The 14004-nt window shown below is 39.9% G+C and overlaps 2 protein-coding genes across 2 annotated transcripts; both read left to right on the forward strand.

The window, feature by feature from the left end:
• The first annotated feature begins 5367 nt into the window (after positions 1-5367).
• On the forward strand, positions 5368-8180 carry LOC143526160 (protocadherin beta-15-like). The gene is made up of 2 exons (XM_077020809.1): positions 5368-7864; positions 8145-8180. Exons 1-2 carry the CDS (start codon positions 5456-5458, stop codon positions 8178-8180), a joined length of 2445 nt encoding a protein of 814 aa, XP_076876924.1. The 5' UTR covers positions 5368-5455.
• Positions 8181-10580: 2400 nt separating this feature from the next.
• On the forward strand, positions 10581-13151 carry LOC143526161 (protocadherin beta-7-like). The gene has a single exon (XM_077020810.1). The coding sequence runs from the start codon at positions 10725-10727 to the stop codon at positions 13149-13151; it is 2427 nt and encodes an 808-aa protein (XP_076876925.1). The 5' UTR covers positions 10581-10724.
• The last annotated feature ends 853 nt before the right edge of the window (positions 13152-14004 follow it).

Below are 14004 nucleotides of genomic sequence, written 5' to 3' on the forward strand. Positions count from 1 at the left end.
GAGTTCTGCCTGGTGTCCATCTATGAAAACAGAAGGCTTTGTAGTTCTCAGCTAGGAGATATTTAAGTTACTTATTTAAAACCACATTGGTGAAACATTCTGTGTTAGCAAGTGCATTGCAAGACAATGTGACAGTAGATGTGTGATGATGGTGGGAGGATTAAAAACACAACGGCCCACACGTTCACACTCAGCCCAACGTGGAGGGAATGCAGAGATGTTACGAGGCCGCTGTGCTGGGGAAGGTGTGGAGTGCAGAGACATAGAGGGTCCTGCTGCTTGGGACTGAGAAGAAGATCATGGTTGTGTTTATATCTGTTCCCGAGGGCCAGACCAGACAAAACTCTGGTGTCCACAGAGACTAATGCAGGGACGTTCTCAGCACGAGACTCATATGAAGAAACAGTGGAACTGAGAATCTGTTCTGGGACAAACTTACTATCTACAAAAGAATATTTAAGGGTGACCTGTATAAATATATAAAAAAAAGCTTTTATGTGCACCCAGCAGGTGTGACCATGAAATTATAGGTCACCTTATTTTATCTCTTGCAATTCCACTGCCCAACTCCCATCTGAACTGACAACACTAGAAAACCAGCAGTGTTGCTACACAAATACACGGGCATTACAGCAGGAGCACTGATCGGGGTACAGTATCACAGCAGATATTTTGATTTGTGTACAATAAACAATCTCCTTCAGTAAACATGTACTGTATAAAACATTCACAATATATAAGTATTGTGACAAGTAACAAGTACTATAATTTCTAGATTCAGCAAAAACATTCTGTTTATTAACAAACTGGAATGTAGTGGAGTTGAAATATCCAGAATGATATTCTTAATGTGCATCATTAGTGCCCCAGCTGTAGGAGCAGGTCTGAGATCAGTCTATGATGGCTGTAGGAGCAGGTCTGAGATCTGGCTATGATGGCTGTAGGAGCAGGCCTGAGATCTGGATATGATGGCTGTAGGAGCAGGTTTGAGATCAGTCTATGGCTGCTGTAGGAGCAGGTCTGAGATCAGTCTATGGTGGCTGTAGGAGCAGGTCTGAGATCAGTCTATGATGGCTGTAGGAGCAGGTCTGAGGTCTGGCTATGATGGCTGCCATCAGCATTCATGACAACAATCGGAAACAAAAACTTCTATCCAGGTTTTGGCTCCTTCGCTAACTAACAGGTAGAATCAGTAAGAAAAACCAAATGTGTGACACAAAATCATGACAGTTTACACTTTTAATTTGAGAGCTTACACAATTGGGTACACATTTATCAAACAAAGTTTGTTTTTAATTTTTTTATGGTTACACAAAATATTCACAAAACATTCACAAAACATGTTGAATGTAGGCTTGGATTCCAACAGATACAATAGTTACATATGAAGTTCATTAATTTACAAAACATAACATTAACTTTCCTCTTGTGTTGGCTTTCTGTAACTATCTCTTATGTTATTGGGTCGGTTTTGACTTGTGACTCAAATCAGCCACTAGAGACCATAAAAAAAAACAAATGATTTATCATCCATTTTGTTTCTTACCTCTTGGTTACGTTGCTGGTTTCTGTATCCATGACAGTGTTGGTTTTAATATGTTTGTTGTGCCCCACTGGGCCTTTCTGTTGACAGCATACACAACAGTACACACAACTATAAACTGATATACAACATTATAACAACTTATTGCAAATTATATACACAACTCTAAACTGATTTGATCTTACATGTTTGGAAATGTCTGTTTCCTTGTGTTGTGAAGAAGACAAAGACAGAAGCTCCTACCTGAAGATCACCTGCATGGAGGAAGAGCTTCTGTGGGCTGTTGGTATATAGTGTGTTTATTTTAGTTTTGGCAATTATTATTGTTTTCTAATTATACCTGGGTCAAAACTGACCCTAACAACAGAAAGATCATTATTTTAACAAGAGCATGTTATAATTTTGTAAAAAATATATATTGTTTAAATAGAAGTTCCTGACAAAGTCAAAAAGTCTTAGATGCAATAAACAAATTTATGTAGTACTTTTATGCATGCAAAACCTACTAAAACACTAAAGGTAGGTTAAACACTAAATGCAATGCCATTATTTACACACATGTTTTTGATGAAAACCTCATTTCAGTACCTTCTCTTTAATGTCCAGGTATGCTTGTCTCTGTGGATGTTTCAACATCTGATGCATAAAAAGGAGATTCAAAAACAGATAAGCATGACTGATTACTCTGAATCATAACCATGCCAGTGACATGCAAAACTATAACTAGCTCATTGTCAAACTGTATATTTCATTTACATAAAAACAAAACATTTGACAGCCAGTCAAAAAACATACATGTATCAATATGGCAGTGTGTATGCACCTAGAGAAATGAACCATGATAGTGGTGATGTAGACACGATCTGCGCCACAGGGGGAGCTGTAGTAGACAGATTCTGCATCTGTTATTTTTTTCCAGAACTCTCTCCAGCTTTACTACTTAATGAATGTTGTAGGACTTTCTTAATGTTCTGGCATTTTTGCAGCTCATAAAATGTGAAAATAATTAAAGGAAGTAATTTTTTTACAGTTTTATGATGTTTGTGGAAAAGCTATAGAATTGTTTTAGATAAGAGGTGTTCATCTCTGGACTTTGAAACCAATTTGTGGTCCTGCATTTTGTAACAACTGGTGGACTGACTGGCCAATTTGTCATTATACATGTTTTGTAAGTAAAGGAAGGACAGATATCCTCAGACCTGGACCTGGTAAGCTGTGAATATTCATGCTTTAAAGTAAATGACCAGCACATGTGTTTAAAATGACTCCCATGCTCTTGTGTGTCACGTAGGGCAACGCCCCCTCTCGTAGCTGTCACTCTGGGTTCCCTCGTGTCCGTGTTCCCTGCCTGTTTGTCCCGCCCTGCTCGTTTATTTTGATGATTCCTCGTTTGTTACCACGCCCCTGTGTCATTGTCATCACCTGTCCCTAGTTTGGTTCTGTGTATAAAAGTCCCTGTGTCTCCCATGTCCGTATCGGTCTTTTTGTTTAATCCCGTCACCTGCTGTTGTAAGTTTGAGCTTTGCGTTTTGTTATCCGTCTACTTCTGCCTGTTCCGTGTTTTCCCCCTCGTCGTTAGTTTCTTGTCTGAATATGCCTGTTGTCCTTTCTGGTTCTGGCTGCCCTCCCGGTTTGACCCATGCCTGTCCGTTTAACACTGCTTTTGGAATTTCCTTTAATAAATCTCGCTCTCCTCAGTGTTTGTGTCCGCCTCCCTGTTCTGCCTCGCGCAGAACGTTACATTGTGTTTTAACTTCTTCACAACTAAATAAAAAATTCAAATCTTCATTAGATTTGCCATAATTACAATCACTATGGTGCAAATGGAAAGTAATTTCGATACAATCCATAGAGGCAATGAGCATCCGTGAGGATTAGTGTCCACCCGCTGGATTAGTTAGGTCCATCCGCTGGATTTGTTATAGTGCTTCAGCCTGCCTAGTATGGTTCAAGTCATTTTAGTCATGGGGTATTGAATAAGCGGTCAAGTGCATAATAGATTCATGAATGTCTAACAGATGTATGTTGATTTATACACCAAACATTGCTGAACATAGCGCGCACGGTTTCGTTGACATCATTATGACTGTATTATGTGCCTGTCTTGGCTTTCAGTCATCGGTCTTAGCTATGACCTTGGGCATTAGATGGGTTGTTCTCCCAAAATAACGTTTAGGCAGTTTTTTTATACAGACATTATTTATCGATGGAACCAACAATCGCCTGATCACTTTGCGTTCGTTGTGACGTAGCCTGTTTAGTCTGTTTATATATGTGTTTAAAAAGTGATCTTCGTGTTGTCCTCTTTACAACTAATTTTCTTATTATGGTTCTGCAAAATGCCAGCTCGAACGTTGTGTTTTAACTAGATTTCAGCGCATCTTTCGGTCAGTCTGCCTTGCTCTGGTTCGTGTTGGTCATATGACACATTAAATTGTAGTGCTCGCGACTGTAGTATTGAAATTGTTGTTGTGAGTTTGTAGAACTCAAATATAAACAATGTTTTAAAATCTTTATACTTTTTAATAGTAAATGTTTACATCCATATGGATAATGATTTTAGCTAGAAAAATCACATATTTTCGTGTGTGTTTACCGGTTGTTGTCCGTGGTCCTGAAAATGTATCCACACATACCTGCAGATTCATTGTTATCAGAGGCGGTCTTTGCATAGAGGCGTTGCTAGGCAATTGCCTTGGGCCCCTCCCACTGTAGGGCCCCCTTGTCTAGCTAAAGCCAGGTTCACACTACACGACTTTTCAGTCATCTGGTTTTTGTGCCGTTCGCACTACACGACTGGTTGTGCTGTAATCACAAGTCTTTCAGTTGTTGTGGCTTTCACACTACATGACTGATCGGTGACGTGGGCTCACGAATTAAACGACTGGGGAATCGCCGACTCATCTGGCTGCCGTCAAAAACACGAGAACACGAAAATGAAACACTCGCGAGAACCAGCAACACCACGAAGAAAATAAAAACAACGTACATGTACTCCACATTTTCGTTATTATTATTTTTTTAACCGTTGTTTAACCACTCCATAGTCCCAAATTGCCAGAATTATTTCATCTCTCCGTTGCAGTGAACATAGATATAGTCAATCGCACTATTTCTCCAGTGCTGTCACAATACAGTCGCCGACTGGGCTATATATGAAACATGCTAGATATTAAACATGCTAGATATCTGCCGGTCGTCTGCGACCAGTCGGCGAGCGTCTTTCAGCAGTTCACACTACACGACTGAGCGAGCGCCGAATGATCCCCGATTTGCGTCCGACCACAGTTTCTGTCGGCGATCTACAAAAACAGTCGGCGACTGAAAAACCAGCCTAAAATCTTGTAGTGTGAACCTGAACTTATTTCTCGCATATTAATGTTGATGGGCCCCCTAGCTAAATTCGCCTTGAGCCTCCAAATTGCTAAGTCCGCCACTGATTGTTATTATGTAAAAATATGCGCTTTTAATTTATGTGTTGAAATCAACGCTTTAGCGCTTGTCATGTGTGAGTGATTACGTTCTTGGCAATTCTTTTCTTGTAGTATGACCGATTAGCTCGTTTACTATTTAAAAATGTGTTTATATATATATATATATATATAAGTTTTTATAAGTTTTAAAAATACTTTAAAACGAGTAATATATTAGTGATATATTGAGAGAGGGAGAGGGAGACAATTGTGTAGGTCCGTGTTACGTTGTTGTTTTTCCTCGCCGTGTCGCTCTTCACCAATTCTACATTCTACAAACACGCCCATTGTATGCGCCATCACCCGTCTTGTCGTCACAATGATTATTTCTTATCTGAACAAAAACAGGAGTCTATCCACACATGACCGTTATAGGATATATTGGCGGAAATATTTGTTGCGAAATAATCTCTCAAAGTTTTTGTCTAGATCGAGAAATATGATGAATACGATATCATCTTTGCCATGCCAACGGCTATTTTGGGCTATTGTATTTTTTTCATTTCTTATTCGGGTCGCTGTCGAAGAGATTCGATATTCTGTCTTTGAGGAGACAAAGACTAAATACATTATTGGAAACCTAAGCAAAGATCTCAGTGTGGATTCTAAAGGTCTGCGTTATCGCAAGGCGAGACTGGATTATCAAGGTGAAAAACGTTATTGTGGAATAGACCTGGAATCTGGGAATATATTTGTCTTGGAGAGGATCGACCGAGAAGCACTCTGTGGAACCACGACTCCATGTTTTTTACATTTTGAATTTATTCTTGAAAATCCTCTCCAGCTTCACAACGTTATTTTAGAGGTACAGGATGTCAACGACAACACGCCTGCCTTCCCGAAAGATACAATCAAGCTCGAGATCAGCGAGACAGTATCGACCGGGAGTAAATTTCAAATAGCTCGTGCCCGAGATCTGGACGTTGGAATAAATTCCGTTCAGAGTTACATTCTCAGTCCAAACGAACACTTCTCTGTAGACGCAAGATCGAGTAAAGACAGGTATGTGGATATTGTATTGAAAAGTAACCTCGATCGTGAAATAGAAGGGGAATTTTCTTTGCTACTGACCGCCGTGGACGGAGGGAACTCTCCTCGTTCCGGTACGGTTGCCATCCAAGTGTTTGTTCAAGATGTCAATGACAATGCCCCACGGTTCTCACAGCCTCTGTACAGGACAAGGTTGTTCGAAAATTCTGCGCCCGGAACATCCGTTATCAAAATACTTGCGACTGACATGGATGAAGGCGCAAATGGACAAATAACGTACTATATGAATCACCTTTCGGACAGTACCCATAATCTATTTCACATTGACGAAAACAGTGGTGAAATTTCAGTTACAGGAAACCTAGACCACGAAAGAGCCTCTTCATATGAGATAGAAATACAAGCGGAAGATGGGGGCGGACAGACCGGCCACTGCAAAGTCCAAATTGAAATAGCCGACGTTAATGACAATGCGCCGGTAATAACGGTGAAATCTTTAATAAACCCAGTTCCTGAGAACATTGTAGTTGGCTCAGAAGTTGCCATTTTAAATGTGAAAGACCAAGATTCTGGAGAAAACAGCCGAGTCAGCTGTTCTATTCCGATGAACTTGCCATTTAAGTTACAACACTCAATTAAAAACTATTTCACTTTAGTAACTACCACCTTGCTTGATCGCGAGCAAATCGCGGAATATAATGTTACAATAATGGCCTCTGATGGAGGGACCCCTACCCTGTTCTCCACTACTACTATGAGGATCCAAGTCGGAGATATAAATGACAATGCTCCTGCATTTGTACTGCAGACATATGGTGCATATGTGATAGAAAACAACAAACCAGGCACCTCTGTGTGTTCTGTTCGTGCAGGAGACCCAGACTGGAGGCAGAATGGCACAGTACTGTATTCTCTGGTGCCCAGTGAGGTCAACGGTGTCCCAGTGTCCTCATTTATATCCATTAATGCAGATACGGGGGTGATCCATGCTGTGAGGTCATTTGACTATGAGCAGTTCAGAAACTTCAATGTCCAGGTTGTAGCCAGAGACAATGGCTCTCCTCCACTCAGCAGCAACGTGACTGTGAGTGTGTTCATAACAGATGAGAATGATAACTCTCCACAGATATTATACCCTGCTCCAGAGGGAAAGTCTTTAATGACTGAGATGGTCCCTAAAGCTGCTCTCTCAGGCTCTCTGGTCTCCAAGGTGATCGCTGTGGATGCTGACTCTGGACAGAACGCGTGGCTGTCGTATCAGATTGTGAAGTCTACTGATCCAGGAATTTTCTCCATTGGTCTCCATAGTGGAGAGATCAGAGCACTGAGGGACATTACTGAATCTGACAGCATGAAGCAGAACCTCATTATCTCAGTGAAAGATAATGGACAGCCCCCTCTCTCTGCTACCTGCTCTGTATATTTACTTATTTCTGACAACCTGGCTGAAGTTCCTGAACTTAAAGACATGACTTATGAGGAGAGCAACTCCAAACTAACATCGTATTTGATTATCGCACTGGTTTCTGTGTCCACCTTCTTCCTGACGTTCATCATTCTGATGGTGGCTGTGAGGTTTTGTCACAGGAGAAAGCCCAGACTGTTGTTTGATGGAGCAGTCACCATTCCCAGTGCGTATCTCCCTCCCAACTATGCAGAGGTGGAGGGAGCTGGAACTCTCCGCAGTTCTTACAATTATGACACGTATCTGACAACAGGCTCACGCACCAGTGACTTCAAGTTCATCACATCTTATAATGACAACACGCTGCCCTCAGCTCAGACTCTCAACAAGATTCAAAATCAGAATGATCCATTTGAAGAGAATTCTTTCATTGTTGCTTCATCAGATTCAGAGGTAAGCCCTTGCTGAATTATAGACAGTAAATTGCCTATTTTCTTTGCGTTTGACAAGTGTAACTGCAACTTTAGTGTACATTTTGGTGGGATAAGGGTTTCACCACTTGTTTTTATTTATTTACATTATTTCAATGATTTTCACATTTACATTGTGCAATCATGAAACCATTTTCTATTCTCTATTAGTTAATGTAGTGATACAGAATTTCTGTTTTCTTGTGAGAGAGCTCTCTGAAGGTTTCTGTGGAAGCTGTTGCTGTGTTTGTACTTTGCTTCAGTGGCTCGTCATTGTTCAGTACGATATTGGGTGCTAATTGTTGGGAACAAAGGTGGTTTTTAAGATTTTAGTTTTTTTAAATTTACTCAGATTTTATATAATTTTTTTAGTATAGAAAGGGATTTCAGCATGATTCACTAATGGCTTGTTTCTTCTAATTGATGCATATTTTTACCCTTTAGGTTTTAGCCTAAATATTTTCTGTAAATCCCTTTCATTGTTTCATTCTATGCAAAGTAGTCTGTCAGTTGTTTAGGGATCAGGGATGTGACATGTATGGCTTCTTTATCTTGGGTTTTTCCATTTAATTGTTCATTATAACCCAACTGAGAAAGACGTTTTGAACATCTTGCTGTTCAAGATGTTGTCGTTGTTCCAGACATTTACAGTCAGCTACAAATATTCATTACATAAATCACATTTACACATAAGTTTATAACAAATTCTGTCAGTTCATACACAGGAATTATTTTATTATTGTTTGTGGCTAAATCCATTATTAATGTTACTGGTAAGGAAGCTGTCTTAGCATTTGGCTCTGTCTGTGGGTCATGGGTTTGATGCACATTTATGGCTCTGGGCATTTCAGCACAGTTCTACTTAACCTCATTTTGTTAAAAAATGCTTAAATGCCATAAATGTAAATGTAAGTGCTTTACATCTAGTTGGCTCCTAATTGCTGAATTGCTACTTGATAAGTCTCAAAACAAAGTGTCTCTGGCAAGAAATTAATCACTGTTATCTAATTCTGTTTATGGTGCTGTGTGCAGATATTTGAATTTGTTGTGGCAGTGTGGATTTTTATGATATAGTAATTCAAATTGCTGACTCAAATGTTTATCAGCTTACTATTTTGTTCAACACAACTTAATGCCTTATTGTACAAAGCTGCAATTGTATTACTTTAAATTTGTAAATTTTAACTACATTGATCTCAGATATAGTGAATAGTCTTGTCTTTTGTGACATGCGGAGGAGGCAGGCACGGCAATCGAAGAAATGGTGCAACATACAACTTTAATGAACACTTATTGTGAAGCTCAGTGCGGCAGTGCAAGCACTTCCAACAGACACTTACTCAGGCATGAACTTTAGACAAAGATGAGCATGAGACATTGCGCGATCACACATTAAATAGGTGCTGAACACATTCCCCAGTGATCACGAGACAAGGCACAGGTGAGACTAACGAACATGGTCACAAACAACCCACACCTACGGAACTACAAACATGGACATAACTGCACGCAGACAACATAACACGCCCACAAGGAGGGGTCCAGAGCTGTAACCGTGACATCTTTGATGTAATTATTTAAACATGTAATGTTATTACAGCCCGTTTTTCCATTGTCTCAAAAGGGTTTATATTTTATATTGCAAATTTATATTCTTTTTTTTTTTGGCATGACATTTTGAATCCAAAGCTTTTTTCCCTAGCAGATTTTTTCGTTTTTCATCAGTAAATTGGTAAAACCTGTGGAACTAGGAATGGTATCGCGGATGGGTTTTTTTGTGTTGGTTTAATTTTTTTTTTTTTACATCTTTTGCTGGTGTTTGTCATTGTATCGTAACTGTAATCAACTGCATGTAACCTTCTATTAGGACAAATTTTATATATTGAGCAGGGAAACAAAAGCGTGTTAAAGTCAGCGCTGCCAAGATCTTAATATAGTGAAATCTGAGATAAACTTCAGTGCCAAAATGAAACCGCACTGGGAGCTTTCCGTGGTGCTGAAATAATAGTTTACGATCCATCTATTCTTTTGTGGGCATATAGTACTTTAAGGCAACTGAACACGAACCCTTTTATTATGCAATGCCATATTGTGCAGAAATATAGAACTGTAAACACCGGCATAGATACACTGAACATTACAACGTTATTCGATGTGATTCCTATTTTCATCTTAATTTATACACATAGTGGCGAATATTATAACCGTGTGTTAAACTGCCTCTTCTTTTGAGATCTTTGAACTTGTCAGTTGTTTGTCGGTGGTAACGTTTGTTCAGTGAATTGTGACATCAGAATTCAACGGTGAAAATAGTAATATATTTCCCTACTTGTTATGAATTGAGCAATAATTTCCCTCTTGAGTCCATATGCTATTACTATAGCGGTCTTCAGCACCGTAAGGGTTCACAACGCTCATATTGTAAGTACAGATAGACATAAACCAAATGCGGAAATCAACGTTAATCATTCTAATGACATCTGCACTTGTCATGAATAGCAGTTGATCTTATACCCGTTACCTTCACAATCGAGAGGAAATATTTAAGTAGTTTATAGAACATGCTCGTCTCACTAAAGTATTTTGACGCACTGAATTTGCGGTACTTGTAGTAAACCTAAAATACTCAGAGCGTCGCTGTTCACCTTCAGTTCAGCCGAACCTGCCTGCCCATTTCTTAAATATTCAGTCGCACGTTGTATGAGTGCAAGACCAATCGCTAGACAAAATGGAGTAACGTGGTATTTTCTCACGCGAAAACGTTCTCATTTGAAATATTGAGAGACGATATTAACAACGATAAGTGGAATTAATCAAGAGGTCAGCATTTCAAATCTGACAATATGGGATGTACGAAGCTTTCAGCTCCGTTATCTTCTCTGCTCTTAGCGTTATTGTTCTGTGATTTGCGTACCGCCCGAGGAGATCTGAGCTATACAGTTCCAGAGGAAACCAAACGCCAGTATGTAATCGGGAATATTGCTAAAGATCTTGGACTCGATTCTCAGCGATTATCAGCACGTAAGGTCCAAATAAACACGGAGGACAGCGGGAAACGGTATACTGACATTAACTTGAATACTGGAGATTTGATCGTAGCAGACACAATCGACAGAGAGAGGCTTTGTGGTTCTAGAATGACTTGCATGTTGAATTATGAGCTTGTGTTGGCAAATCCTTTAGAGGTTCACCGTATTTCACTGAATATTGACGATGTTAATGATAATGCGCCAGAATTTTCAAACGAGCGCATAACTTTCGAAATTCGCGAATCCGCTTCAAAAGGGCAGCGCTTCCTTTTAGATGAAGCTCACGATTCTGATACCGATCAAAACGGAATTAAAGGCTATTCGCTCCAGAAGAATGATCATTTTGTTTTGTCTGTACATGATAACAAGAACGGAGGCAAATATGCTGAACTTGTATTAAATAAAGAGCTGGATCGTGAAGAACAGAAGGAAATTAATTTGATTTTTACCGCAGTTGATGGAGGGACTCCTCAGAGATCGGGGTCTGCTATTATACACGTCACTGTACTGGACGCTAACGATAATGTTCCGGTATTTACTCAGGCGGTATATAAAGTCGCTCTGGCTGAAAACGCACCGTTGGGTACAGAAGTAGTTACTGTGAGCGCATCAGACGCTGATGAAGGAGCGAATGGAGCAGTAACTTATGAATTCAGTCGCACTGCTGGTAGTGGAGCACAATTATTCACTATTGATAAACTCACTGGACAAATTAAAGTTAACGGACCTATCGACTACGAGGAGGAAAGATATTACGAAATAAGAGTGCAGGCAAAAGATGGATCTGGTTTAGCATCCACAGCGAATGTTGTTATAGAAATCATTGATGTAAATGATAATGCTCCAAAAATCATTACTACATCTCTGAACAATCCTTTACCTGAGAACGCCATTGTGGGAACTGAAGTGGCCATTATTAATGTCCAGGATAAAGACTCAGGAGATAATCGACAGATCAGATGCTCCATTCAACAAAATGTTCCTTTTAAATTGAACCCATCAATTAAAAACTATTTCTCTCTGGTAACAACAAATCTGCTGGATCGAGAGAGAGAGTCTGATTACAATATAACTATCACTGCCACTGATGGAGGATCTCCTCCATTATCCTCCTCCAAGACAATTCATTTTACAGTATCGGACGTAAATGACAACGCCCCTGTATTTGGAGAACAATCCTACAGTGCTTATGTGATAGAAAACAACAAACCAGGCACCTCTGTGTGTTCTGTTAGTGCAGGAGACCCAGACTGGAGGCAGAATGGCACAGTACTGTATTCTCTGGTGCCCAGTGAGGTCAACGGTGTCCCAGTGTCCTCATTTATATCCATTAATGCAGATACGGGGGTGATCCATGCTGTGAGGTCATTTGACTATGAGCAGTTTAGAAACTTCAATGTCCAGGTTGTAGCCAGAGACAATGGCTCTCCTCCACTCAGCAGTAACGTGACTGTGAGTGTGTTCATAACAGATGAGAATGATAACTCTCCACAGATATTATACCCTGCTGCAGAGGGAAAGTCTTTAATGACTGAGATGGTCCCTAAAGCTGCTCTCTCAGGCTCTCTGGTCTCCAAGGTGATCGCTGTGGATGCTGACTCTGGACAGAACGCGTGGCTGTCGTATCAGATTGTGAAGTCTACTGATCCAGGACTTTTCTCCATTGGTCTCCATAGTGGAGAGATCAGAGCCCTGAGGGACATTACTGAATCTGACAGCATGAAGCAGAACCTCATTATCTCAGTGAAAGATAATGGACAGCCCCCTCTCTCTGCTACCTGCTCTGTATATTTACTTATTTCTGACAACCTGGCTGAAGTTCCTGAACTTAAAGACATGACTTATGAGGAGAGCAACTCCAAACTAACATCGTATTTGATCATCGCACTGGTTTCTGTGTCCACCTTCTTCCTGACGTTCATCATTCTGATGGTGGCTGTGAGGTTTTGTCACAGGAGAAAGCCCAGACTGTTGTTTGATGGAGCAGTCACCATTCCCAGTGCGTATCTCCCTCCCAACTATGCTGAGGTGGAGGGAGCTGGAACTCTCCGCAGTTCTTACAATTATGACACGTATCTGACAACAGGCTCACGCACCAGTGACTTCAAGTTCGTCACATCTTATAATGACAACACGCTGCCCTCAGTTCAGACTCTCAACCGGATTCAAAATCAAAATGATCCATTTGAAGAGAATTCTTTCATTGTTGGTTCATCAGATCCAGAGGTAAGTCCTTGCTGAATTATAGACAGTGAATTCCCTGTTGTCTTCGTGTTTGACAAGTGTAACTGCAACTTTAGTGTAAACTTTAGTGCAATAAGGCTTTCACCACTTGTTTTTATTTATTTACCTTATTTGCATGATGTGCAATTATGAAAATATTTTCTATTATCTATTAGGTAATATAGTCGTGACACTGAATTTCTCTGTGTCTTGTGAGAGAACTCTGTGAGTGTTTCTGTGGGAGCTGTTGCTATGTTTGTACTTTGCTACTGTGGCTGATCATTGTTTAGTATGATTTTGGTTGCTAATGATTGGGAACACAAATAATTTTTGAGATAATGTAGTTCTTTGTTTCTGTGCCTGCAGTTCATATTTATGCACAGTTGGGTTTGGGCATGATTCAGAAAAGACTTCTGTCTCTACTGGCTGATGGATTTTTATAGACCATACACAGTTTAATTTTTAGCCTATACATTTTCTCTAAATCCCTTTCATTATGCCCCACTCAGCTTTCAGTTGATGTCTCTTGATCATTTGAGAAAGCTAGAAGACAGATTGTTGTTCATTTTTGCTGACTATTATGCCAGCAAGTCAGTTTTATGTAATACCAGTCAACTTGGTTTCTATCTTCATTTGATATCATGTTATACAGTATATTTAGAATGACTGTATTATTGTTCCTGGCTAAATCCATCATTAATGTTAATGGGAATAGAGTTGTCCTAGCATGTAGATCTGTCTGAGGGTAGTGTGTTTGATGTACATTCATGGTTGTAGTTATTTCAGACCAGTTTTTCTTAAACTGGACCTGTGTTTTCAACTATATTTAATTGGCTCATAATTTCTTATTTGCTAGTTTGTGTCATGCGTC

This window comes from Brachyhypopomus gauderio, chromosome 10 (assembly GCF_052324685.1).
Source record: "Brachyhypopomus gauderio isolate BG-103 chromosome 10, BGAUD_0.2, whole genome shotgun sequence".
NCBI classification, from domain to species: domain Eukaryota; kingdom Metazoa; phylum Chordata; class Actinopteri; order Gymnotiformes; family Hypopomidae; genus Brachyhypopomus; species Brachyhypopomus gauderio.

Excerpts from the sequence above, each read along its gene's own strand:
- LOC143526160 (XM_077020809.1), top strand. The coding sequence starts at position 5,456 with ATGATGAATACGATATCATCTTTGCCATGCCAACGGCTATTTTGGGCT. Across the intron at positions 7,865-8,144 it reads TTGCTTCATCAGATTCAGAG|TGGCTCGTCATTGTTCAGTA; the intron begins GTAAGCCCTTGC and ends ACTTTGCTTCAG.
- LOC143526161 (XM_077020810.1), top strand. The coding sequence starts at position 10,725 with ATGGGATGTACGAAGCTTTCAGCTCCGTTATCTTCTCTGCTCTTAGCG.